Here is a 24,501-nt window from a genome sequence, read left to right on the forward strand (position 1 = left end):
AAATGAAGTCCTAAAGACTGTCTGCCTGCTGTGTCTCCATGTGTCTATACGCTTGTGTCCGTGTTACTGATTATGCAAATAATCATTAGACATTTGTACCAGGAAGTTTCAGTGAAAAAAAATAAAAATCCCCGACCGGTTTCTGCAAGTTCCTCATTCTGGTGGGTAAGTGTAACAGCTCTTGTTCACTGACTGACCCACCTGTGAAGTCACTGGACATCAGACGCACAATCAGCCAGTCTGTAGGGCACAGACAAACACATACATTTGACAACAACGAGACCGAAAAGCATTGGACTGACTAGGATACACGGTGAGAGAGGTAAGCATGATTGCATGAGAGCCATAAAGGAGTTATAAATGTATTTCATTGTCTTGTATTGTTCTTGCATGCTCAAATGCTTACAAATGCTTATATATCATGGTATAATTTTGTTTTAACAGTTGGATTATTCAGGGCACTAGATTTTGGATTATAAAATTACCTTTCATCCATAATTTGAACATAATTGCCAAAAGTTTCTATGAAAAGATTTCTCCAAAGCGTAAACAAGAGTTTTACCGTTTTAACGCCACAAATGGTTATTAGTCTTTGTGTTTGGTTTGTTGTGTCTTTGCTCAAACACATTTTGACCATCACTTGTTGTTCTCCTTTCATTTCTTAATTTCTTTTTGGCTTAAAAAGGAGGAAGGAAAAGTTTGTGTGTTTGTCATACCATAGCACATTGTGCATATGTGTATTTATGTATGTGTGTGTGTGTGTGTGTGTGTGTGTGTGTCGGGGGGGGGGGGGGGGGGGGTGCTAATCTGTTTAGACCCTTGATTTCCGGCTGTTGTTCAATGTTATGTTAATAATAGAAAACAAAGACATCGAACCAACTAAGCATATAGCAAGCCAGCAATAAACTGCCAAGATGTCAGTTGCAATTGCTTCATTCACTAGATTTTGTCCTAATTTACAACTAAATCCTGTGTCTCACAATTATATCTAAAATCATACAGCTCTGACAAACAGACTGAGCTCCAATTGTGGTTTTTAAGGTGTGTCTGCTCTTCTGTTTGTCATGGGGTTAATGGTGCTTGAACCCAACTCTTTTCCAAACAGTAGTTTTGTCCCATGACATACTTAAGGCAGCCAGGTGTATGTGTGCAGCTTTACACTGTCCCACATCTGTCTCCTGAATATCTCGGGAGACAATAGCCACTTTCAATTTCCAAACTATTGCTATAACCTTTATCATAATGTTAATTTCCTCTTGATTACAAATATAGATGAGGCTAAGCGCTAAGCTACATTTTATGCTGCTATTGGAAGCCTTAAAGCACAGGTCTTAATGGTTTTGGCTGTGTCTATCGGGACTTACGTTTTAAATAAAAATATCTCAATAATAATTCACATTATCCCCAAGATGAACCTTTGATGACCTTTATTTTCTCTAAACAATACCCTCATTGTGACTGAGTACATGCAAACCGCCATGTGAGATTTAATGTTTCTTGCTGAAATGCGCCTCAGGATTGAATATAATCAGATTGTGTTCAACCTGAGAAAAGCAGTTGTAACTTTGGATCCAATGGCTTTGTATTGACGCTTATTGTCATAATCAGCATGTGAGCATTTTTACTGTGTTATTCCGGATAGATTCAAAACAGTCCAGTGATCTCATCAAAATGAAATTTTACAAAAGTACAGCCATGATGGGCAAGGGTATGTAGATGGGTAGCAGTGGTATCAGTTGGTTTAAGAGGTTCATGATTTTACAGTGGACTGATCAACAGTGGTTGATTGCTTCTCTTCACTGCTGATTCCTATTGGCCTTCACCTACTTTATTTTCTGATTGGCGAGTTCCATTTTCCCCAACAACTTGTTCTCTAGGTTTCTTGCTGTTTTGAAGAGAAGTTATTCATCCGCAAAACTGGCGGAGTGTGTTTTTTTTTTTTTTTTTTTCTCTTTTCTCTGTTTGTCTCGTTCAATCACGCATTGTTGATTTCCCATTGATGGAGTATTGTGTTCACTGTTGTAGAAAAGGGCGTTGATTTAAGACCAAAGTCTTACTTCTGCAGTTGTGAATCTTCCGCTTCCTGGTGGCTATAAAATAAAGTAGAGCTCATCTGAGATAAACTCGCCCTGTTGTTGACATGATACTTTGATACTTATTTTGATTCTTGGACGCTTGTTGTTGTCATGTTGTCATGATACTTCTACCTATCTAGCTATCTATCTAACATATTTTTAATAATACTATATGCTAATCTTTCTTGTACCTTAGACAGTAAATATTGTTGCAACTCTGGATATTACCAAAAGCCAAAACTGAAAACGGCATTTACAATAAGGAGTGAGTGAGCACAGAGCATTTTCATAATTTAACCATGCAAGCAAAATGCTCAAATATTCTCTTATGGGTCCAAATGTTTAATAAAAGGTCAAGTGGCTGTTTTCATGTTTGTGTATTGATGAAAGCATAATTTTAACAACTCCTTATGCCGTCTATATATTTTATTTTCCTGAACAACCACATTGGTTGTTGGTTTCAACCCTCAGATACAACCCAGAGGAGGGTCTGCTGATATACCAGCCGGTTGACAAATTTATTAAAAAGGAAAAAGTGACATCAGTATTCAGACCCTTGGCTCAGTGTGTAGTGTATGAGGTCTGATGAACGGTGACTGTGATCTTTTTGGGTATCGCGTGACAAGGGTTCCACACTTGGTTCCTCTTATGCTCTCAGTTTGGATGGTGGATGTCAGTGGACATGCCATTTTCAGGTATCAGGTCAAGTAGCAATGTTCAACTTTTACTATAGCAACAATGTCAGCATGACTATTCACACATACTAGTTAGAGGATACTTTGCCTTTATTTGCCAAGAGCTATGCACAAAGTCGGAAAGCATGTTTTCTTCCACTGCAGTTAGCAACACAGATATCCAAAAATGGATGTAGACTTGTTATAACAAAGTCCATTAAACCTGCATTCGATCTAATGACAATTGGGGGGAATTCCACTGGCTCTGAGAAAGAAAGTCTGTTGGTCTAAAGGGAGTACTGTACTTGCTAAACCTAACCAAGCCATCAAAGTAAGCCATAGCCACGAAGATAGGAGCGCTAGTCTCTGTAAAGTTATTATTATATTCAACATCTATTAAGGCACTCTATTTCATGAGACATTCCTATGGTTTAAATCAGAGGCTTGACATAATCCACCTATATGGTTGTTGAGGCTGGACGACGAGTTGGTGATCTCAATGCTGATTTGGATATGCATTTTGCATATGGCACCATTGCAGTACAATTACTGTAGTTGTAATGGGGCTTCCATTGAAATGGAAACCATTGCAAATCTAAGTACCCTGTGTACTTTATGGGTTCATACGATCCAGCTTGTGATGAAAGCACTTAAACCAACTAGTTGCAAAAAAGAGCAGCTCATGCCAGCTTCACTTCTAGGCGTGTACAGGCCCATTCTATTAGATACAGCGAGGAGTGATTTATTATTAAGTGTAATGATTCATTGGAGACCAATTCTTCTTTATTTTTAGAATAATGTCTCCACAAATAGGTGACACCGGCTGTGTGTTGATTTCTTATGGTTATGTTTATCCCCGATTGATAAAAATTGAAAAAGGTCCCTTGCTTGGTTTCTGTTTTTACTCAGCTATGCATTGAAGGCACAGGTGTTCAGCACCAAACATTTTGGTCACTTCAGCAGCTGTAAAAGGTAAATGTGTTACACTCTTTTTTACCCTTCTAATTTCTCACTTCCCCCTGCAGGCAGAATGGGCTGTATGAAGTCCACATTGAGCGGAGGTCTGGGAGGAGGTGTGGAGGGGAAAATCAGCCAGCAGACTGTACGTACTGACCAAACGCACTATGTCAGAGATCCCACCTTCAATTCAAAAAGCAACATAGTAAGTAGTCAGAATGCTGAGCTGAGCAACACCAAGAGACTGCTTACTGCTCTCTCAGCAACAAAGCTGTTGCAATTTAATCTTCAGATGTAATGTTAAAATTTCTTTTTATGGAGAATCTCTTAAAAATTAAGTTCTTTTTTCAACTGCAGATACACCATTTTACTTCTGGTTTGGAATAGAGTGACTCAGATATTTCCAAATCAACAAAACTTCCCTGTCTGACACAATCTCAATGAACAGATAGAAGAACTGATGTAGAAGCAATAACAGTTTTTGTTAAAATAATGCAAGCTAGATAGGATACAAATACTGTACCAGAAGCAATTGTTGATGTCTGTTATATCATTGTCTCTGATTCTGAAAACGGCTTGTCTCTCTTTTGTGTCTATGCAGAATAACTCCCTGCTACCCGGTCAGGTGTTCCAAAAGATGGAAGGTATTTATTCTTACTGGCCTTTTTTTGAAAAAAATTAATGAAAAAAATTAATGAAATACACCCAAACTTCCCGATTGCGCAATATTTCTGTAATCGTATCAAAATGACTGCTTGGTGTTTATCATCTTTAATAAAACAAAACGGTTGGATGATGACATCACAATGTCATTGAAGTCCTCACAGCATATTTTAAGACACATTTTCCAAAAAAGTGGCGTGATTCATTCAGCCATTGGGTTGCAGGGGAAAAAGTGATTTGTGATGAAAAATATATTTTTATACCAGCCGCCAGCAGTCTGAGTTAATTCAAATGAAGCTGCTATATTCCATTTTACATACAAATACATATTTTTTCTGTGATATTGTGGGATATCTACTGTAGCCCTTCTGTTAAATATTTTCTTTGTACAATTTTAGTTGATTAATTGAAAGATTGAAATACAAACCTCACATTGTGGTAACTAATAACTCCAGCATTGCATTAAGGCAGAGTTCCACACATTGCTACACTGACACCTGAGCCTAAATATCCAACTTGGAAGGGTAGTAATAGGTCAGCGTAATATAAACAGGCATGAGTGTTAGTGTGATAACACTTACATTCCGTATAGCCACATTACATGGAACATAAAATGAAAACAATATATAAAAAAAATAGCTACTTAGATACTTTTTTGTTGTATTATTTAGCGTATTTGTTTTTCTTTGCAGTTAAAGTAAAAGGGCTTTTATTACTGACAGAGCTGTGACCAATCACAGTGACACATAGTTTAGCTTTTGTTGAAATCATCTCTATCATTTGAGGGTTCATTTTACAAGGCTCGAACTTCTGTCTGACTTTACAGCACAGGATAAGTGTTTTCCCAACATTACAAATATTGCAACAGTAAAATAATAAATCACATCTGTGAACCTAGTTGTTTTGCTGTGCAGTATTTAAAAGGTCAATATATTTTTGTCTGTTCCATTTCTTAGAGCAAATGGGGGTTGGGAAATTAGTGATCGGGCTTTACCCATATCAAGCTGTGCATGCAGATGACTTGGGGTTCAAGAAAGGTGAAAAGTTGAAGATCCTAGAAGAGTAAGTGTCTCATACTGATCAACTTCAGAAAATGTTATCATCATTTGTATTGTGCGTCATGGGAAAGTATCAAACTTTATATCATGAAGAGCAAATATTCCAAAGCAACATGACACTCACTTGAGTCAATGGTGTTTTAGACTGTAGAATATTGGTTTTATTGGTGCCTGAAAATCTAACATTAACTGTGCTAAAATGATTTGCAGACATGGCGAGTGGTGGAAAGCAAAGTCACTGACAACCAACAGAGAAGGATTCATTCCGTCCAATTATGTCGCTCAAGCTGATACCATGGAAACAGAAGAGTGGGTTGTAGTATCTAAATAAGTGGCTTTTGATAAAATAAGGTTTCAGTTGGTGAAAATGTCGATATTAAGTGATTTCCTGTTGATTGCAGGTGGTTTTTCAAGGACATCACCAGAAAAGATGCAGAGAGGCAACTGTTGGCTCCGGCAAACAAACCAGGCTCTTATCTTATCAGAGAAAGTGAAACACAGAAAGGTCTGGTCACAACAACAGGCCTGGGAAATGGCAACACGTTCAAGATGAATGACCATTTCAAGATATGGATTTCATCCTGCGCTCCTGCTTCATTTAAACCAGCTAAACTGAGCACTGATCTTTCTCTTTTGTCTTCCCACAGGGAGTTACTCATTGTCCATCAGAGATGTTGATGCCCAGGGAACAGATTCAGTCAAACACTATAAGATTAGGATGCTGGATAATGGCGGCTTCTACATCTCCCCTAAAATCTCATTCCCTGACATCAGCAGCATGATCAAACACTACCACAGTGAGTATGACTCAGTGTAAATATGTGGATGGACTGTAATTTAAAAATAAATAAATAAATTCATTACAAGTAAAGGTCACGTGGAAAGCCGTGGACTGGATCTAAAAAAATCACAGGCCAACTTGGCTGGGCCTGTGAAGTGTTTTGTGCACAAAACTTGAATAATTTTAATAACTGATTGTTAGCATTGTTGGCACAGCTGGAACATCAAGTATCTCATTTGAAGACTAAGCGAGGACTCTCATAATTAGTGCTATTGTAAAAATGACAGGCTTACATTTCAATCACTTCAAAATCAAGGAGCACAGATTTCCTCACCAACTGTTCATCAATTCACTGCACAGCAGGAGATTTTATCTGTGTAACATTTGCATAAAAGTCTTCCAAGAGGCACCAACCCAACTGATACTCAAAGTGGATATCTAATTACATTGAAATTAAGGCTTTGGTAGAGTTTAAATAGGTGAGTTGCGTAAGATATTATCCACACTGTAAAAACTAATTTTAAACCCATGTGCATTGACCACAGGTCTTGTCACTTCCATGTTGTCTTCTTTTTGAATCCAACATGTGGAGAAATGTGACCCTGTTCAATTTTTCACAAAGTGTTGAACTTGTCACTGATTAGACCTTTACTTAAGACTAAAAATAGATTTCATTTTCCAGGTAAACCAGATGGCCTGTGTCGTAAACTAGACCGTCCATGTGTGAAACCCAAAGCTCAGAAACCGTGGGATAAAGATGCCTGGGAGATTTCCAAAGAGTCCATTAAGATGGTGAAGAAACTTGGAGCAGGGCAGTTTGGAGAAGTGTGGATGGGTAAGTAGAGAAAAGGAGTTTACCTTAAACAAATCTATAATGTTAATGGTGATGTTGGAAAGAGAGGGTCCTATCTGAACTTAACTCTGGTGGGGATTTTAGATTTTAGCAGGTCCAGTTAATCTGGACTGATCAAAGTTAGGGAACTTGATCAGCACAAGAGCACAAATTTTCAGTTCACCATTATCTCTCACATAAAAAAGGACACAAGCTTTTTCTTTTTCTTTAAAAATTCAGAATCACATTAGACACTTGTGAAAGATAAAATTTTGTAAAGCAAAAAATTAAGATCTAACTGTTGGGGCTGTTGGTTTCACATAAAATTTGGCCTCGATAGTATGATACATAATCAATAATGATGATGTAAGACTTGTTGAGATTACCAGGCCCAAGGATTTTGGATTCCAGTCTTTCACTTATGATAATTTCAGAGCAGCAGATGTGTGCAAACTTTGGCATGGGACATTCATTTCCTTTGAATAAAACGGACATGACTTACTTATCTTTTTTGGCATGAGATGTTTTATATGTTTTGATAACTTTACTGTGAAAATATTCCCACATTGTCTTCAACGATGAGTCTCAAGCTAGCTCAGGTCAGGTCAGGTAGGTGTTTTGTAACTGCTTCTAATCTGTGCAGGAAATGTTTGAGTTTGAAGGGAGATTTGCATTGGCCATGTACACACACACACACACACACACACACACACACACACACACACACACACACACATATTCCAAAAACCTGTGTAGACAAAACTATTTTAAAGTAAATGCTTCATCAGGTTTCCTATTTCCATTGCATTAAAACAAAAAAAACCTACTCTAGTGTGACTGCTTCTTAATTACTTGTACAATTGTTGATGTAAGTGTTTAAATAAAAGGCAAGTATGGATGAAAACATGTTTTTCATCAGCGAACAGTTTTGGCCTCACGGGTATTTGGCTTGTGCACCAGTGATCCTCCTCATGCTCTCTGATTGGTTTCAGTTCCATATTAAGTCAAGTGTGTAACTATACCTACGCAGATATCTGGTACTTTGTTTGGGTGAAGTTAAACTTCCACAAAGCTACTCTGATACTAAAGCACATTAATACATGAAGGCCCCGAGGGACCGTGAAACATGAATGTTTCCTGAAATGTTAATCATCACAATTCAGGGAAGCAAAATCTGACACACACTAAGTAGGCGGAATGAATGTACTTTAAGAAATGAGCAAAGCTGGTGAACAAGCAGATGTAAAATTAACTGGAGAGCCGAAACAGGAACCCAAAAAAATGTGGTTCAATAGCAGGGAACAAGAAGATGGAAACACCAGGAACATCAGGATAATGCAGACAAACTGGCAAAGGAATGAGGGGAGCAAAAACACAAGTGAGGCATCAGGGCTAGCCTTCAGTCAAATAGTTGGGAAAGACACAAGGGCAGGAAATAGATAGATACAAAAGAAAGGGTTTTTCAAAATAAAAAGGGAACAAGAAGATAGAAGAGGCTGGCTCATCATGAGCATTTCACACAGAATCTTTTAATATCACATTAAAATTCTAAAGGAAAGAAAAGAATTGGAAACTGAAGAAAAGAAAAGAAAGTAAAAGTGCACATTCAGGAAATCGGTATTGCATTTCTCTGTGTTTGTGTCAAACTGATTGTGACACAGCTTGTGCAGACACAGCTGATGTATCATTAACCCGTTGCTGTAAATGCATTAAAACAATCCAAACATCAACAAAATTACAAAATTAGATGTACTTTATTGATCCCAAACTGGGGAAATCTTCTGTTACAGCAGCTGATATCAGACATAATAGACGTAATAGACAAACTGAACAACAAAACATTAAGTGAAAAAAATGGTGGTGATTTTTGAGGACGGAAAGGGGCTAATAAAAGACATGAATCACACTTTGGTTTGAAATCATTTCTGACCATGGTCTGCAGCTGCATTAGAACATAACTGCTGTGCTTCTCTAAATTGCTCAAATTAGCACAAAAAAATGAACTTCCCCTGACATTATGACATATTTCAATCTCAACCTTCTTTGTAGTAAACTCCAGTATCTGAAAGTACTAACAATGCTGTCATTTTTAAGGGGGTTAGGGTCAGGATCAATGTAACACATATTATTATTAAAAGTGATGTCTTGTCAAGTGAAGGATTTCATGCTTTTGTGGAAATACACTATAACTCTCCTCTTCCCCATCAGCGTATTACAACAATACAACCAAAGTAGCTGTGAAAACTCTGAAGCCAGGCACCATGACAGCCGAGGCCTTCCTTGAGGAAGCCAATGTGATGAAGACACTGCAGCACGACAAGCTGGTGCGACTCTACGCCGTCATAACCAAGATGCAGCCCATCTACATCATCACTGAATTCATGGCAAACGGTAAATGAGCTTCGGACATATGTGATGTGTGAGTGATGTCCAACAAAATCGGCAAAACAATAAGTCGCTATTATTATTCAGAAGCAGCATCCAGTAAAAACAATATCAAATTCAGCAGCTTAGGGTTGTGTCTTCGTCTTCATGGGACCAATGTGAGACATTTCATGCAGAATGGTTGACCAGACAGCTATGTCGTCTGAAGGATTGAACATTAAAAGACATTTTATGGATCCACGTGTAAAAACACAGTGACAGACTCTGACGTTATTTCCCATCTCGTCTCCAGGCAGCCTGCTCGACTTCCTGAAGAGTGATGAAGGGAGTCGACTGCAACTTCCCAAACTCATCGATTTCTCAGCACAGGTGATTTTCAACATAAACCCTAACACGCCGCTCTTTCTCACAACTCGTTCTGAAGCGCAATGCTAATTTTTTCCACTGCTGAACTGAAAGGAGGAACAATAGCTGAATGGAGAAATCAGTTGAAAGAATTTAGCAAAGAATATAAAAATATACCAGTTTCTGTTTAGAAACAGTGAGAGGGGTTGGGTGATTGAGTCAGGGAAAGCCAGTGTCTCTGAAACTGTGCCAGCAGAGACAAGGTTGGGTTTTTAACACAGTGAGAAAGATCGGTGTGTTTTTAAAGACTAATCGTTTGATCATCAATAACACATTCACATATTTAAAGTGACCACGAAAGTCAAATCCAACTTTTTTTTTTTATATAGTTACTTTACTTCATGATTTAGTTTTTCATAATTTTTATTCATTTCTGCTCAGCTCTGAATGTTGGGATGATGTCATAGATTTTTAGTTTTTCCTGTGATGCTTTTCCTCACTTTCTGTTGCAGATAGCAGAGGGCATGGCATACATAGAGAGGAAGAACTATATCCACAGAGACCTGAGAGCCGCAAATGTGCTGGTGTCAGAGAGTCTGCTCTGTAAGATTGCAGACTTTGGGCTGGCAAGAGTCATTGAAGATGACGAGTACACTGCCAGAGAGGGTACGCTTTGTGTTTGTGTACTATTTGGGAGTTTGCAACAAAGTATCTCAGCAGACTATTTTAATGTTGCATGTAAAGCTGCCACAGTTGTGGGTATATTTTGTGTGCTACCTGACTCTGTCATGCTCAATCTGCATACACACTTCCTGTCTCTCATACCAGAGCACTGACACATTTCTGGTCTTAAATAGTATACAGAGAAAAAGGTGGGCGAAAATATTAGTCATTTGTGATGACATTTGGAACCTGGTTGGTCAATGATCTGGAACCAGGAAACATTTAAACTGTGGGAGGAAATGTTGTTTTTTAACACACACCTTCCTTTATTTACAAAGAGCTCATACATGTATTTGAGGTTGAGTTATAATCCTGTGACAATGGTGATATGAAGTCTGTGCCTGACAACTGTGTGTTACTTGAAGGAGCGAAATTCCCCATTAAGTGGACTGCTCCAGAGGCCATTAACTACGGCTCCTTCACCATTAAGTCAGACATGTGGTCCTTTGGGGTTCTGCTCTACGAGATCATCACTTACGGGAAAATTCCTTACCCAGGTAAACGCTACCTGCATATGTGTTGTTGTCATGGGTCATTAGAATTGTGACCACCAGGAACTGCTTTACAGACCAAATTCAACTTGCTCTGTTTGAATAGCAAAGCTGCATCAGCGTCTATAGTAGCAGCTGTTTCATTTGTATTAATAAGCACAATGATAGTAATCGAACACAAACTATAACTGACAACTGCAGTTACTGCATCCCATAATGTTGTCCATATTTTATCATTACTGTGTAATATCAATTTTATGATTCTAAATTGCTTCCTGTGCAATTCCACTGTCATTCATTCAAATTAACATGTGATGGTATTTTCCAATTATGGTTTGACATTCAGTCAAAGATGATTGTTTTCTTCATAAAGAACTTTGTAAATGTATTTTTTAAAGAAAAATACTAAATGTTTCATTGTTCTCTAAATAACTTTAGCATTTTTTTTTAACTATGAGTTGAAGAAAATTGTGGTAAAAGCACAGTTATTGTGTCACTGTAATTTCCTGCCCTCTACTGATGAATTTTATTTTCTATTCTGCATGGGTGGAAAAAAAGTTCATTTAGTTCACAGAATCAATGTTTAGTGCTACAGTGGAGTGGATTCATCCCTCCAATCCTACAGCAACACTCATTTATCTGTGTGTTGTCCTCAGGTATGACTAAAGGAGAGGTGATTTCCTCGGTGCAGCGTGGCTACAGGATGCCCCAGCCCGACAGCTGTCCTGCTCAACTCTATGACATAATGATGTGCTGTTGGAAAAAAAAACCCAGAAGACAGGCCCACATTTGATTACATGCAGAGTGTCCTGGATGACTTCTACACTGCTACAGAGGAACAGTACCAACAACAGCCGTAGACAGTGTCAAAGCTAGACACTTCCAAAAAAGACTTTCATTAGCTCTAACTTTATTTTTGTAATTTTTGTATATATTACGCATTCTATATAGATCTGTTTGTTCCATATTGTTTTATATTTACTTTTGAGAACATATGCAGGTTGCAATATATCCCCAAAGTGCTGAGTGTGAAGCTTTATTTTAAGGAGATTTGTTTTGAGAAAAAGCAATAAAACACGTGAGAATTATCTACAACATTTTACAACATTTGCATTTTATATTTGGATTTCAATGTTTAGACTGAACAGACTTTGAACACATTTCGAAATACCTGTGTGTACAGATGTGAGCAAACAGTGGACATTATACAAAGACGTCATACAAACAACTGCCATATAAAGAAAAGGGATGGTTGTTAAATTGACTATGAGGTAAATCAATGACCTGTATTCATAGTCAGCTATAAATAATGTATAATGAGTTTGCAGACTTGTAGTTAACCTTTCATACTGAGCAATCATTTTGTCATATTTACATTTGAAATTTCTGAAATGTTCTCTGACCAAAAGTGTTCGCAAAACTCAAGATCCATGTCCCATAGCACAAAAAAAATCTGGTCCATGTACATAATATATATATATATATATATATATATATATATATATACATATATATATATATATTGTGATGTTCCATAATAACACTTTGATTCCATTTAGGTAAGCTTTTGTAACAGATTGTACTCTACACAGTTATGACTGTCCATTTGACATTTCATAGCTAATTATTTCACAAGCTACTCAGACCGGGACCACTCATATTCTTGTGGTGGTTATTCAAATACAATTATGTGATGTAAATACTAATCACTGTAAATCCACTTCATATTGAAGTGCTGTAGCTATTTGGTTGTTTTAAGGGAATTATCTGTCTTTATGAGTTCTTCATTTCAAAAATTGTCCTTTAAAATCAGCTCTTTACAACTACTGTTAGACATTGGATGACTCTGGGTGTTTCTGATTAAATTTCTGTTTGCTTCTCTTCTCCTGAAGAGAAAAATAGTATCTTAATGCAGTACTGATACATCATTTGAATGAAGGTGTATAAATTAAGGAAACAAGCAGTATAGTTCATAGTGTTGGGTGTCTCTTTAGCTGTCAGATATTTAGCTGTGACTAAATGATCCTGAATTAATTTGTTCATTTTCCTTACCAATAAATTTGTCCCATATAATCTTGACTCCATATTCACATTGAATTTGTTTGTCTGATTATATTTATAATTAGTTTTGGTGGATTGAATTTTAATTCGAACTGTAGGTAAAAGACATTTAAATGTCTTTTACAATCTGTTAGAATTAACTGATTAAACTTTATTGTTATTTTAAATGTGACCACGTATAGTAAGAAAATAATTCTTTATTGAATAGAGCACCGTGTTGTCTTAGATGTAGACTTTTAAAATATCCCTTTTTATGAATAGTTTATTTTATTTATTTCTTTTAAGCGTTTTCTTTTGAAACCCCGGAGAACTTCCTGGTTTGGTCACGTGGGCTTCCAAGATGGCCGCACCCTGGAGCGCAGTGATGAGGTAGGGAGAGATAGAGTTGCACAATTGGATTTTAATGACAGTTGAGCGGCAGGAGGTCGTGACTGACACCTTCAGACAGACTCAGGCGAGTCTCCTCAGCCCTGCCGTCATGAGCAAGGACCATTTCATACTGTAAGTGCTCCACCCGTTATATTCATCTCAGGTATTTAGCTGCTAGCTGTCCAGGCTGAGTGACGTCCGAGAAACTGCCTGTGTCATCGTAAGCTATTGTTTCAGTCTAATTTGATTTAACCTCCAATCTGCGTCTCAGTAAGAAGGTTTATATAAATAGATGCATGCAGGGCTGTTAAGGCATGTCTGAAGATGATGAGTACAATGGCGGATCACAACCTTTCTGAGTTATCCGAGATGAGAGCAAACACCTCTTTCTCAAATGATGACGCTTTCAGTCACCTGTCTCAGCAGCACAGTAAAAAATAAGGCAAGCTGTAAATAGTGTACAAAAGAAGTAGAGTTTAAGGTAGAAGGAAGTGAAGTGAATAATATGTTACAAGTAATAAATTAGGGGGAAATGAGTCATTTACAGTTGTATGTGTGTATGAATGTTGTCTACTGGGAGCCATGCTTGTTGCACTGTTTGAACAGTCTTAGAGCTTCAGGAAGGAATGATCTGTGGTAATTCTCCTTCACATGCTTGGATTGGAGCAGCTCTAGGTTAGAGAGAATGTTAAATTAAATGGGTGTAATGAATGTATGAAGCTGCATATGTTCTAATGTTATATCAGTTTTTGTAGGTCACATTCTTTTTGTTCTTCATAATAGTACTATGCATTTTTAAAATGTGGTTTTTATTTTAAAAGCATGTCTGTACGTGCTAAATTGTGATTATTATGTATCCCAGGAATGACTCGCGAACCGAATTGAAGTTAATGTTACTGTATATTAGTTTTTAGAGGTCTGTCCCATCCAACAGCTAGATTTACATCAGAGTTTGAATGTATGCCATGGTTGTGATGAGTCACTGGCAAATCCGAAACAGCCTTTCATTCAACCGTTTTTTCAACTGCTACGACACGATAAGAGAGCAGAGGAGTGTTATCTCCCATAATCACTCTGTCACTGACAGCTCTTTAGCAGGATGCCTAGTATGATGGCTGGTGGAGAGGGTGGAGTCTGCTTGTATCGAAGATAACAAGAACTTGCCACTTAATTGTAGCCTTCAGGCAATTGTGATTACGGTGTTGCCAGCTAAACCCAGTTCACACATTTCATTTTCATTTAAATTCGTATTGTGAGTCTGTATGAGATTGATGAAATCTTACTCGAGACATATTAAATCCAACATTTAGAGCTGTTGCATCAGTTTGTTTCAGTATATAGCTTTGTCAAATGAAGTGTGACTGATAAAATAGATTGAAGTCAACTGGGGATGCTAAACAATTTTTGTCCTTGTAATCCAGCCCAAAGGACTTTCCTAAGCTCCAGAATGATACATTCCTGCGAGCAGCACGGGGAGAAGAAACTGAACATGTCCCAGTGTGGTGTATGAGACAGGCTGGGCGATATCTACCAGGTACTGTTCCCAAGAAGTTGTGGCACAGCAAGGACACATTAATAATGGCCCTTGAGTTAAAAAAAAAAAGTCCAGTGTATATACATATGTTTTCTTAATTTCACAAACAAATTCTGTATAGCAGGTTGTCTATGTCAGCAGCTGTTATGATTGGAACCAAAAACATATTTATGGTCCATTTGCATTTTTTATCTTTTTTTCAATGTGTCAAATGTTCATATTCTAGTGTCCCTGTAGTTAATCGTTCATGTTTTGTTAAATATAAAATGCAGAGTTTCGTGAGTCAAGAGCAGGAAAGGACTTCTTTGAGACATGTCGGTCACCAGAGGCCTGCTGTGAGCTCACTCTACAGGTATAACTCATAATTCAGGTGGAAATATTTCAAAGATATTTATTTCCTTTTACAGTGTTAACAACCTAACCAGAGACCCACAGGTGTTATATCTTGTTGAGAAAACGGTGTGAATTACAGGCTATCTTCAAGTCAACAGCACAACAAACCAAAAATAGAAATCATATGCACATTTTCATGTGTGTTATCTCTTCTCTTCTCTGCTCGTTTTCCACTTTCAGCCTCTGAGACGTTTTCCCTTCGATGCCGCCATCATCTTTTCTGACATCCTTGTTGTGCCACAGGTGAGAATAACAACACTTTCTTCTCACATTTCCTATTCCTTTTTGAAATCCTTGTGAAGGTGACCTAATTTTGACTCATAATCGTCTCTATATTTGATCATAACATTGAGGCAGAGAGCATGTGATTCTAACATTTGGTTGCACACTTGACAAACTTGCAGCGTTCTGAGAGGGTCACTGTCCAACCTAAAATCATAAGGTTGATGATTTCAATTAACCAGTGAAGAGGTTTGGTTGTGTTTCTCAACATGATCCGCCCCCTTGTGGCCACTGGTTACAATGTTGCAATTGGCATTCAGAATATCATCCATATGAAAAGCTGTGTGTGATGCTAAAAGGTTTTTAAAAATTTTTTAGTAATACGTACACCTAGGTTCACTTTCAATCTAATAATAATAATATGAGCAACTCTGTTTTCATTTTAGAGCAAGTGCCAGTAATTGGGTTATGCAGGCTATGCAGAAATCACTACTCATCACATGAGCATGTGGATTCCCCTTATGTGCTTTCAAGAGTAGACAAGTTATTATAAGGTCCCATGTAGTGTAGAAGATGTCTGTGTTTTATAATCAGGTTTACATTCTACATTGATACTGTGAAAGTATCAAAGGTCTCAATCCACAGAGAAATGATTACAGCCTGTATTCTGAAATTGAACTTTGTTTGTTTCAACAATGATTCTCCTCGTCTGTAACAAATTATAGCTGTCAAATATTCAGTGCATTTTCATTCATTCTCTTGTTGCTCCTCCTTTCTCCAGGCCATGGGTATGGATGTGCAGATGGTTGCGGGAAAAGGTCCTACATTCCCAGAGCCCCTGAAGGAGCCAGAGGACCTGCAGAGGTTGCGTGTCAAAGTGGATGTGGGCAAGGAGCTGGGCTACGTCTTCAAAGCCATCACGCTGACCAGACACAAGATAGAGGGCAAAGTGCCGCTCATTGGATTCACTGGAGCTCCGGTGAGAAATAATTCATACTCACTCACAGATGAAAAGCATATATATGTATTCAGATACTTTTTTTTTTTTTGTATTTATTTTCTCTCCCCTCTTCCATAGTGGACACTGATGTCCTATATGATAGAAGGCGGAGGCTCCAACACCCATTCCAAGGCAAAGCGTTGGCTATATCGTCACCCTGAGGCTAGCCACATGCTGCTGAGGATGCTGACAGATGTGATAGTAGAGTATTTGCTGGGGCAGGTGGCAGCTGGAGCTCAGGTCAGTGCAGGTGTCTCTGATACTGTGAAATACTGATAGTTGATAGTTTAAATTGTGTTATGTGTTTTTTCCATAAAAACCATGTGCTGAGTTTGGCTGTTTGTCCAAAGTTTCCTTGTGGAAATTAACTTGTTTCTCCATATCAGCACAAAATCTGTTTGAGGCAGCAGTTTTCTTTTTACCCCCTCTTTTCCCCAAGAAGTTGAGCATCATAGCGCAAACCTGGACTATTACACAAAGTCTAGACAATAACATACCAACAAAGCATGTACCTCCTACATTCTATTAAATGCCTACTCTACTACCCTATTTGAAGCTTTACAATTATTATAATTTATCCCGACAAATCTGTATGCAGCATATATGCTCAGAAACTTTACTATCCCAAGGGACAATTTACATTGCACACAGAGCTGACAAAAAAATACACAAAAAAAAAAAAAAAAACATGTTAAAACTGTACTCAGTGAAACAAAAACAATGACCTTTTGAGCAGAATGGCATTAAAATGCTCTAAATGGGACCATTTCAGAAATGAACATTGTGTTTATTGCAGAAGACTTGAAACTAAATGCTGAAATCATAAACTCCTTTGGAAAATGTTTACTGATTTAATAAATTGGGTCAGAAGTAGGGCAATTTTCCCATTGACTTCAATACAACCTGAATTTTACAACTAGTGGAATCGCAACCTGATGGCCAAAGGCTCTCGGGATTGGTTTGACAAAGCTTTTATGGAGAGTCTGCATTGGAAACAAATCACTTCCCTGAAAAGCAGGCCAACATTTCTAAAGACTAGCAATTAAACATAACATTTGATTCCCTTATCTCTTACTTTGAAAGTTGGCATGTTTCGTAACTGTAGAGTGCTGCCAATGTTTCTTTACAGTCAGTCTGCATCTTACTAATGGAGTGCCTGCTAAGACATTCCTGAAGTTTCGATTTAGTTAGTCACTAATATGTTATTAGTGTGCAGTTAATGTGACCCCAGGAACTCAAAGTGATGTATTTATGAGTAGCTGCTGCAGCACACTCCAGTTTAGAGGGTTGTAGTATTTCCATGACGACGCTACCTCTGTTTTTCTGTACTTTTGAGACGCGTCTGTTTCAGATAGATAAGGGGTCTGCAGGTATGATTTATCATGGAGAGAATCCTCATTTGGGCTCCCTTCAACAGTGTCCTGATGTCCTCTGCTGTGTGTGTTGTTCAGGCTCTGCAGGTGTTTGAGTCCCACGCTGGGATCCTTGGCCCCATTGAGTTTAAAGAGTTCTCTCTGCCATACCTCAGAGACATCGCACGCCGAGTCAAAGATAAACTGAAAGAGGCGGGTCAAGATGTTCCCATGGTGAGAGACGGATAGAAAAAAGTAAACACGTTTTTGTTCTGATATAAGAATGGATTCAAATGTAAAACATAGTCACGTATGTCCACATGTCCTTCTTCATTTGTTCCTGCCATGAAGAGCTAATGATGTACCCACACACGTGCGCACACCACCACAAAGAGGCAAACAAGTCAACGGTGACAACAGCTGTTGCATTATTCAGTTCATTGTCTTGTAATAATTGCCTTTTACATTAGTTGGGCTACTGTTCTATTCTTATCGGCTCTCTGCTGGCTCAACATTATTGTTTCCCAGAGGGATCATTAATAAGTCTTCTAAAGCCCACTTTACCTGACGACCAGAAGGTGGCAGCATCTCCCCAAAAATTGCACACACTGCCGTGCGCAACAGCGGCTTAGAAAATCCATTCAATTTAGTGTTTGTGTGTTTTAGATTGCCTTTGCAAAGGATGCTCACTATGGGTTGGAGGATCTCTCTCAGTCTCACTATGAGGTAGTTGGGCTGGACTGGACCATTGACCCACAATCAGCAAGGTAACACACACTTAAAGATCTATTTTCACTTCCCTACTTTCATTGGTTATAAGTTTTGTCCATATCATTGACTGTATGTTAGCTGTCCACATGAAGTCCGAAGTATTGGCGGTGACAGCACGACCTGCTGCTGTGTGAACTCCTGCAGTTTGTGTGTGTCTATGTGCACATCAAGGGGGAGGAAGACAAAGTGGCAGCAGTTCGTGTTTTGTGTATAATATAGGTTAAAACTCATCATCATTACAATTATCAATTACATATAGTTTAATTAATTGAAAGGGAAGGCAGGGGAGGCTTAAATAGCCCTAGGCCCAGCCTGCCTCTGAGCTATGAAGTTATATTTGGCCCGTGGCACGGCCCTCGGGCCCACAGATTACTGGGCCCCGAGGGCCTATGGATTCAGTGCAGGCCTCCGCCGTAGTTGGTGGCATTCTAATTGTTGAAATATCTCAGGAATGTGAGCTTCAGAAAGGCTCAATAGAGGAATCTGTCAGTTCAAACTACTGCAGCAGTCAGATTGTGTTAACAATTGGAAGCTAAATCAAATCTGAATCTAGCACAGCAATGCTACCAGTGCCAGGATGAATTGTGAGCTACACCGTGGCATTTCCTGTGCAGCAGGTTAACTATTACCAACCTCTCCCTCGTCCCCAGATAGTCACAGGATACAGTGTTTAAGTCAACACGCTCAGTGTTTTCTGCTCCACTCATCAAATACTTAACCTGTTGGTTAAAGGATTACCTTCTGTGTGCTGTCGTGTGTGTGTGTGCTCAGGGAGCGTACAGGAGGGAAGGTCAGCCTGCAGGGAAACATGGACCCTTGTGCTCTCTATGCTCCAAAGGTAACATCCACTCACAGTTTGGTTTACGCTGCAGCTGGAGACAACTCTATGAAGGGAAGCACACAATATTACTAAGAAAGAAGAAATCTGAATACAAAAAAAACAAATGAAAAAAGAAGGCCAGGTCATTATTTCACTCTCCTTCTTCACAGCCATATTATTCTTAATATGAGTGGCAGCAGTCGCACCAAATTTTGGGCTTCATTCAAAAGCATTTTCCTTTTGTTAATTCTGGTGCATTTCTCTGTGATGTTTGTGTTGAAAGTCAGTTGAGCCGTAGTCTCTTAAAGTGTCTTAAACTGCAACTGCGAGGTTTAAGTTCTCCTGCCAAAAACAGGGAGACAAAAAGATAATGTAAAAGTTTAGCAGCATGAGCAGAGGCGTTACCAGACCTGAAACAGTTATGCTGTATAAACATACAATTTATCTCCAACATAAACTCCCCATCTGCCTCTCTCTCTCAACTCAGGAGCAAATTTCAGACATTGTGAAGAAGATGTTGGAGGGATTTGGCACACGAGGCTACATTGCCAACCTGGGCCACGGCCTTTACCCCGACATGGACCCTGAGAACGTGGGCGCCTTTGTTGAAGCTGTGCACCAGCACTCTAAAGAGATGATCAAACAAATGTAAAGATAGATGTATCTGTGTGAGAGCGTGCTTTGGCCAAAATGTTGTTTGTGATGGGGGAAACAAATTACAATGATGCAATATTTTATTAAAAATTATGAAAAGTGTGAAGCCCTGTTGTTTGAATACAAAGGTAAACATGAAAGGAAGAAATTTTTACTGTTTATCAGTGAAACATCCAATCTGAGTGATTCTGATGGACATTTCTACATTCTGGTTGATGGTGAAAAACAGCTAAAAGGAAAGACAAACAACTATGCCTTATGTCGAAGCATTATTTATATAAAGATGAGCATTTTATTTTCATCTGTAACGTGCTGATCTGACCAGAAGTGGATTATGTATTTGGATTTAGTGAGGATGAAATCATTCTCACAAGTCCATTTTAAATGCATCTTAAGATGTATGAAATTATGTTATTGAATCTACGAATTGATTTATTTGTGAGGGAAAAATATTTGTTTTAAATATTATTTATCCACTCCAGCTCACAGTGATGTTACTTCAGAAATACAGATAGAGACAAACCTCTTTGCAATCGTGAACTGCTTCAATCAAAACTGAGCTCTTCATCAGCCCAAGTAGTTTCTGTCTCAAAAGGTTCTTGAAGAGGAAAACAACACGCTGGAAGGTGTTGCTATTACAGCAAAAAATACACGAATATGAATATTTTCTATCAAGTTTTTAACGGCAAATGTCAGCAGTTCAGCAGTTGAAGTCATCTCTCCAGCCAGCATCTTAGTGAACAAATCAACTGCAGAAAGGTTTGTATTTGGACTGAAGATGCCATACGCTGTTTTTGTCACTGTTTTTATTCCGTCATATCAGACTCGTACAACAAGTGGCTGATGTGTAATCACCCAGAGAGGCTGCATGTAATAGACCACGAACCTTCACATCTGGCTGTTTTTATCCTGCTGAGTAAGAAGTTCATTCAAATGTGAACTATATATATATATTTTATTATTAAAAGAATGAGAATGTGCTTAATATACCGTTACTATTCATTACCGTAATTTTCAGACTATAGAGCGCACCTGAATATGAGCCGCACCCGCTAAATTTAAAAGTTTTGTACATCTATAGGCCGTTTATAAGCCGCAGGTGTCGGAAATATGTTACACAGAAAGATTTCGCCTTTTCGCCAGATCGATCGATCATTTGCATTGCTTCGTGTATTTTCCATGAAGAGGGTGTGTGCATGAAGCGCAAAATAAGCGACTGATCATGAGAGTTTAGTGTGGGTGCGTTTCATTTAATTCGAACAATTTCATTGGTCCACTGTGACCTGTTCGGTAATTTCATTGGTCTGATTTGACGCTAAATGTATTGGCTGCATGAAGCTCGTTACCCGTAAAATCCATAAATTAGCCGCATCATTGTTAAAGCCGCAGGGGTCAAAGCGTGTGAAAAAAAGTAGTGTCTTATTATCTGGAAATTACGGTTGTTTGAATGCGTGTACTTGTACTAGTTGCCAATAGGATAAGTTAGAGCTAACCACAATTCAAAGCTTTTACCTGACCAGGCATTTGCATTAGCCTCGTGTACGATTTGTGCACCCAGAGACAGCCCACACAAGCAGAGAGAGAGAGCAGCAAACTCCACACCAAGAGGCCCGAGGGCCAGGAATTAAACCTCTTTACTGTGAGGCAATGGCACTAACCGCCGTTAGAATTTATTTAAAGACATTAGAATTTAACTCAACAGTACCATGAACTACATCTCTCCCCTCCTTTCTTTTTTAGCATCTAATTTCCATATGAACGCTAAAATTGAGCAGAAACAGGTCTAAAGCGCTGAGCTATGCTCCCTTAAATTGTGAATATCTAAATTCTTCTGATCGTCTTTAAGTCCCACTGGACAGGAGTGCTGAGTACTTCAGGGATTATTTCTTTGAGCCACTTATATACGTTCCGTTTGTTTTGATGGTTTATCCATTGTTGCTCCCCAACAGAGAGCAGAGACAGGTCAAGGCTGGGCGAGAAAAATGGGACAGAGACATGACAATGACTGAGACTCTAAGTGGGACAGAAGTGAGATGTTGAACTGCCTGAAGGTGTGGAAACATGATTTGAGCAGGCAGTCCTATGAGATGTGAAGATCTATATAAATAAGCAGCACAGCAGTGCCTCTGGAAAGACAGACTGATATGAGGACAGTAGTATTTCAGACGTAATTAGCTTAACCTAACTGAAGTCAGCAGAAAAACGTCAAATATGTCAAATATGATGACAATTAAAAAAAAAAAAAAAGGCACAGAATAGCAAACTTAGTGATCTCACAAACCTTGGAAAATTTTCATAGTCACTGCTGATGCCCAAGGTGGCCCAAAACTGCAGAACAATGGACCAGAGATGTCAAGCCGTTCACTGACGCTCCACTTGAGTCCAACAGCGGTGAAGCAGGCAGGTTGGGTGCATGGCTGGCTTGAATCAACTTAATTCACAGCTGACTGGGAACTGAGTAAAACAGGTAGGTAACTGGAGAGGTACCGGAGCAGAGGCGGGCAGGGAATTCAGGGGAAGCGAAGGGCCTGGCAGAGAACTGTTTCCACTGAGAGGAATGGACAATCTGGAATCGAACAAAGAGGAGAGCTGCTGGAGGTGATGAGAGGATGGAAGTCAGCTGTTGCGTTAGAGTGTGAGTGGAGGCAGCTGAGCCGCCAACACCCACACATAGACAAACCAGGGGTGGGTTTGGGCTGTGTCCCCTTAAAAAAAAAAAAGGGACACAGGGAAAAAAGTAGCATCCTGACAAGCTGACTTTCAGCATTCAAAATATTTATTTGTCAAGTGCAACTGTACTTTACTGCAGGCGTGTGCTGATTTTGTCAGGTGAAATAAACCTTGGACTGACTGTTGGTTAATACAGGTTAATACATCGTCTTAATGTGCTGCATTTCAATCCATGTTTTTTATTTTTGTCAATAAAGTGCTGTTTTGGGGATCCAGCTACATTAAAGACCAGAATTACAGAGCTTTGATTCACTTCAACTTTATTAAACCCAAATTATTCCACTTCACAAGCAAAAAATGTGAAGAAAAATCATGTAAGAAGGCATCAGTGGCTTTCAAGAAAAACCAGGTGATAGAATAATCTTCAACACAAGACAACACAAGCCGTCCAATCACAACCCTCAAACTCTTTGTAGCCATGTGAATGTCACTGTCTGGCAAATCGGATGGTGAATACCAAAACTATTTGACAAAACAGAATTTGACTTAAATTGACATGAGGTGCATTATTAGTGTAATGGTGGTTGAAGCGCTTTACATGAGGAAAAAAAAGAGATCGGTTAATCCCAAATTGTGTTTTCCTCTGTGCAGCAGCTAAAGACATCAGATAAGCAGATTCTGCTAAATCCGGTTGTTGTTGCTGCTGCTGATGTTTTTGTTGTGGTGAAGGATCCAACGAAAAACACAACATGGTGTGACCACACTGAGGTTTCAGGGGTTCCCTCAGACACGACGCTGATATTTCACAATGAAGTCAACATGTCTGCTGACGTTTTACTCTCTCTGAATGAGCTTTTTCTGTAAAAACTACATTTAGCCGAACAATTTAATTCCAAATAAATATATAGCTATAAATTAAACCAATAAACGTATTTTATGTATTATCATGATGGATGTGACACATGAAAGCATTTTTAAATCTTTGAGTTTCTATTGGTCTATTTCTAGACCTCACATTTATTTGTTTATGCTTTGACACCTAATTTTATATGAAGAAATATTACGATTATATATGTGAATTCCAAAAATTTGTGATGAGCCTGTAAATCTGTAAATTTGCACCTTGAATGACAACAAAGACATTTTCAGATGCCAGAAATCTCATAAATTATGCAATAGCGGCTGTTGGTAACTAGGATCTAAAACCAACAAAATATCAACTTCAGTTGTCAAAATCATACTGGCACATTGCTATCTCTACTTTAAAGCCAATATCAGTGTTTCCAGTAGATTTTGTTCTTGTTCAAGTAATTTATCTTCTGTGTTATTGTTAATAACTCCCATGAAACATCTGCGTGTTTCTCTCTCAGACCCTTCTGCCTTTCCAAGCTGGTTCCTCCTGAAGACTTGGATCTTTAAAAACATGTCACAAGGTTCATTTTGAACCCAAACTAAATAATTTCCTGAAACAGCTGGTCAGTGTAATACTTAGCAAATATTAGTCTGGGACTATTTGCAGCTGCAGACTAATACACACAAGTCTATAAGTAACAGGAGGAATATGTCTGAAAGAGTCAAAATAACCTACAGCGTGTGTGTCTGATTTGGTAAAATGCAGCGTGCAGAGGAATATCAGAGTGCACACACTAATCTCACATTTAGGACACATTC

At 38.6% G+C, this 24,501-nt stretch overlaps 2 protein-coding genes across 2 annotated transcripts; both read left to right on the plus strand.

The window, feature by feature from the left end:
* Nucleotides 1-175: 175 nt before the first annotated feature.
* lyn (LYN proto-oncogene, Src family tyrosine kinase) lies at nucleotides 176-13,056 on the plus strand. The gene is given in 14 exon segments (XM_029524368.1): nucleotides 176-322; nucleotides 3,775-3,911; nucleotides 4,308-4,350; nucleotides 5,326-5,431; nucleotides 5,638-5,736; nucleotides 5,829-5,932; nucleotides 6,075-6,224; nucleotides 6,891-7,043; nucleotides 9,249-9,431; nucleotides 9,718-9,794; nucleotides 10,283-10,436; nucleotides 10,859-10,990; nucleotides 11,641-11,753; nucleotides 11,755-13,056. Coding segments are annotated over 13 exon segments (1,536 nt in total). The 5' UTR covers nucleotides 176-322; nucleotides 3,775-3,779; the 3' UTR covers nucleotides 11,845-13,056.
* Nucleotides 13,057-13,379: 323 nt separating this feature from the next.
* Nucleotides 13,380-20,262, plus strand: urod (uroporphyrinogen decarboxylase). Its single transcript, XM_029525145.1, has 10 exons — nucleotides 13,380-13,546; nucleotides 14,836-14,948; nucleotides 15,221-15,300; nucleotides 15,522-15,584; nucleotides 16,345-16,542; nucleotides 16,642-16,803; nucleotides 18,015-18,149; nucleotides 18,582-18,682; nucleotides 19,458-19,524; nucleotides 19,994-20,262. Exons 1-10 carry the CDS (start codon nucleotides 13,449-13,451, stop codon nucleotides 20,156-20,158), a joined length of 1,182 nt encoding a protein of 393 aa, XP_029381005.1. The 5' UTR covers nucleotides 13,380-13,448; the 3' UTR covers nucleotides 20,159-20,262.
* The last annotated feature ends 4,239 nt before the right edge of the window (nucleotides 20,263-24,501 follow it).

This window comes from Echeneis naucrates, chromosome 17 (genome assembly GCF_900963305.1).
Source record: "Echeneis naucrates chromosome 17, fEcheNa1.1, whole genome shotgun sequence".
Classification (NCBI taxonomy): domain Eukaryota; kingdom Metazoa; phylum Chordata; class Actinopteri; order Carangiformes; family Echeneidae; genus Echeneis; species Echeneis naucrates.

What these genes read in the sequence shown, in the direction of transcription:
- urod (XM_029525145.1), top strand. Translation starts at nt 13,449, where the DNA reads ATGACAGTTGAGCGGCAGGAGGTCGTGACTGACACCTTCAGACAGACT. An exon ending in AGGTGGCAGCTGGAGCTCAG is followed by an intron (nt 16,804 to 18,014) that starts GTCAGTGCAGGT and finishes TGTGTTGTTCAG; the next exon opens with GCTCTGCAGGTGTTTGAGTC. An exon ending in CGGGTCAAGATGTTCCCATG is followed by an intron (nt 18,150 to 18,581) that starts GTGAGAGACGGA and finishes TGTGTGTTTTAG; the next exon opens with ATTGCCTTTGCAAAGGATGC.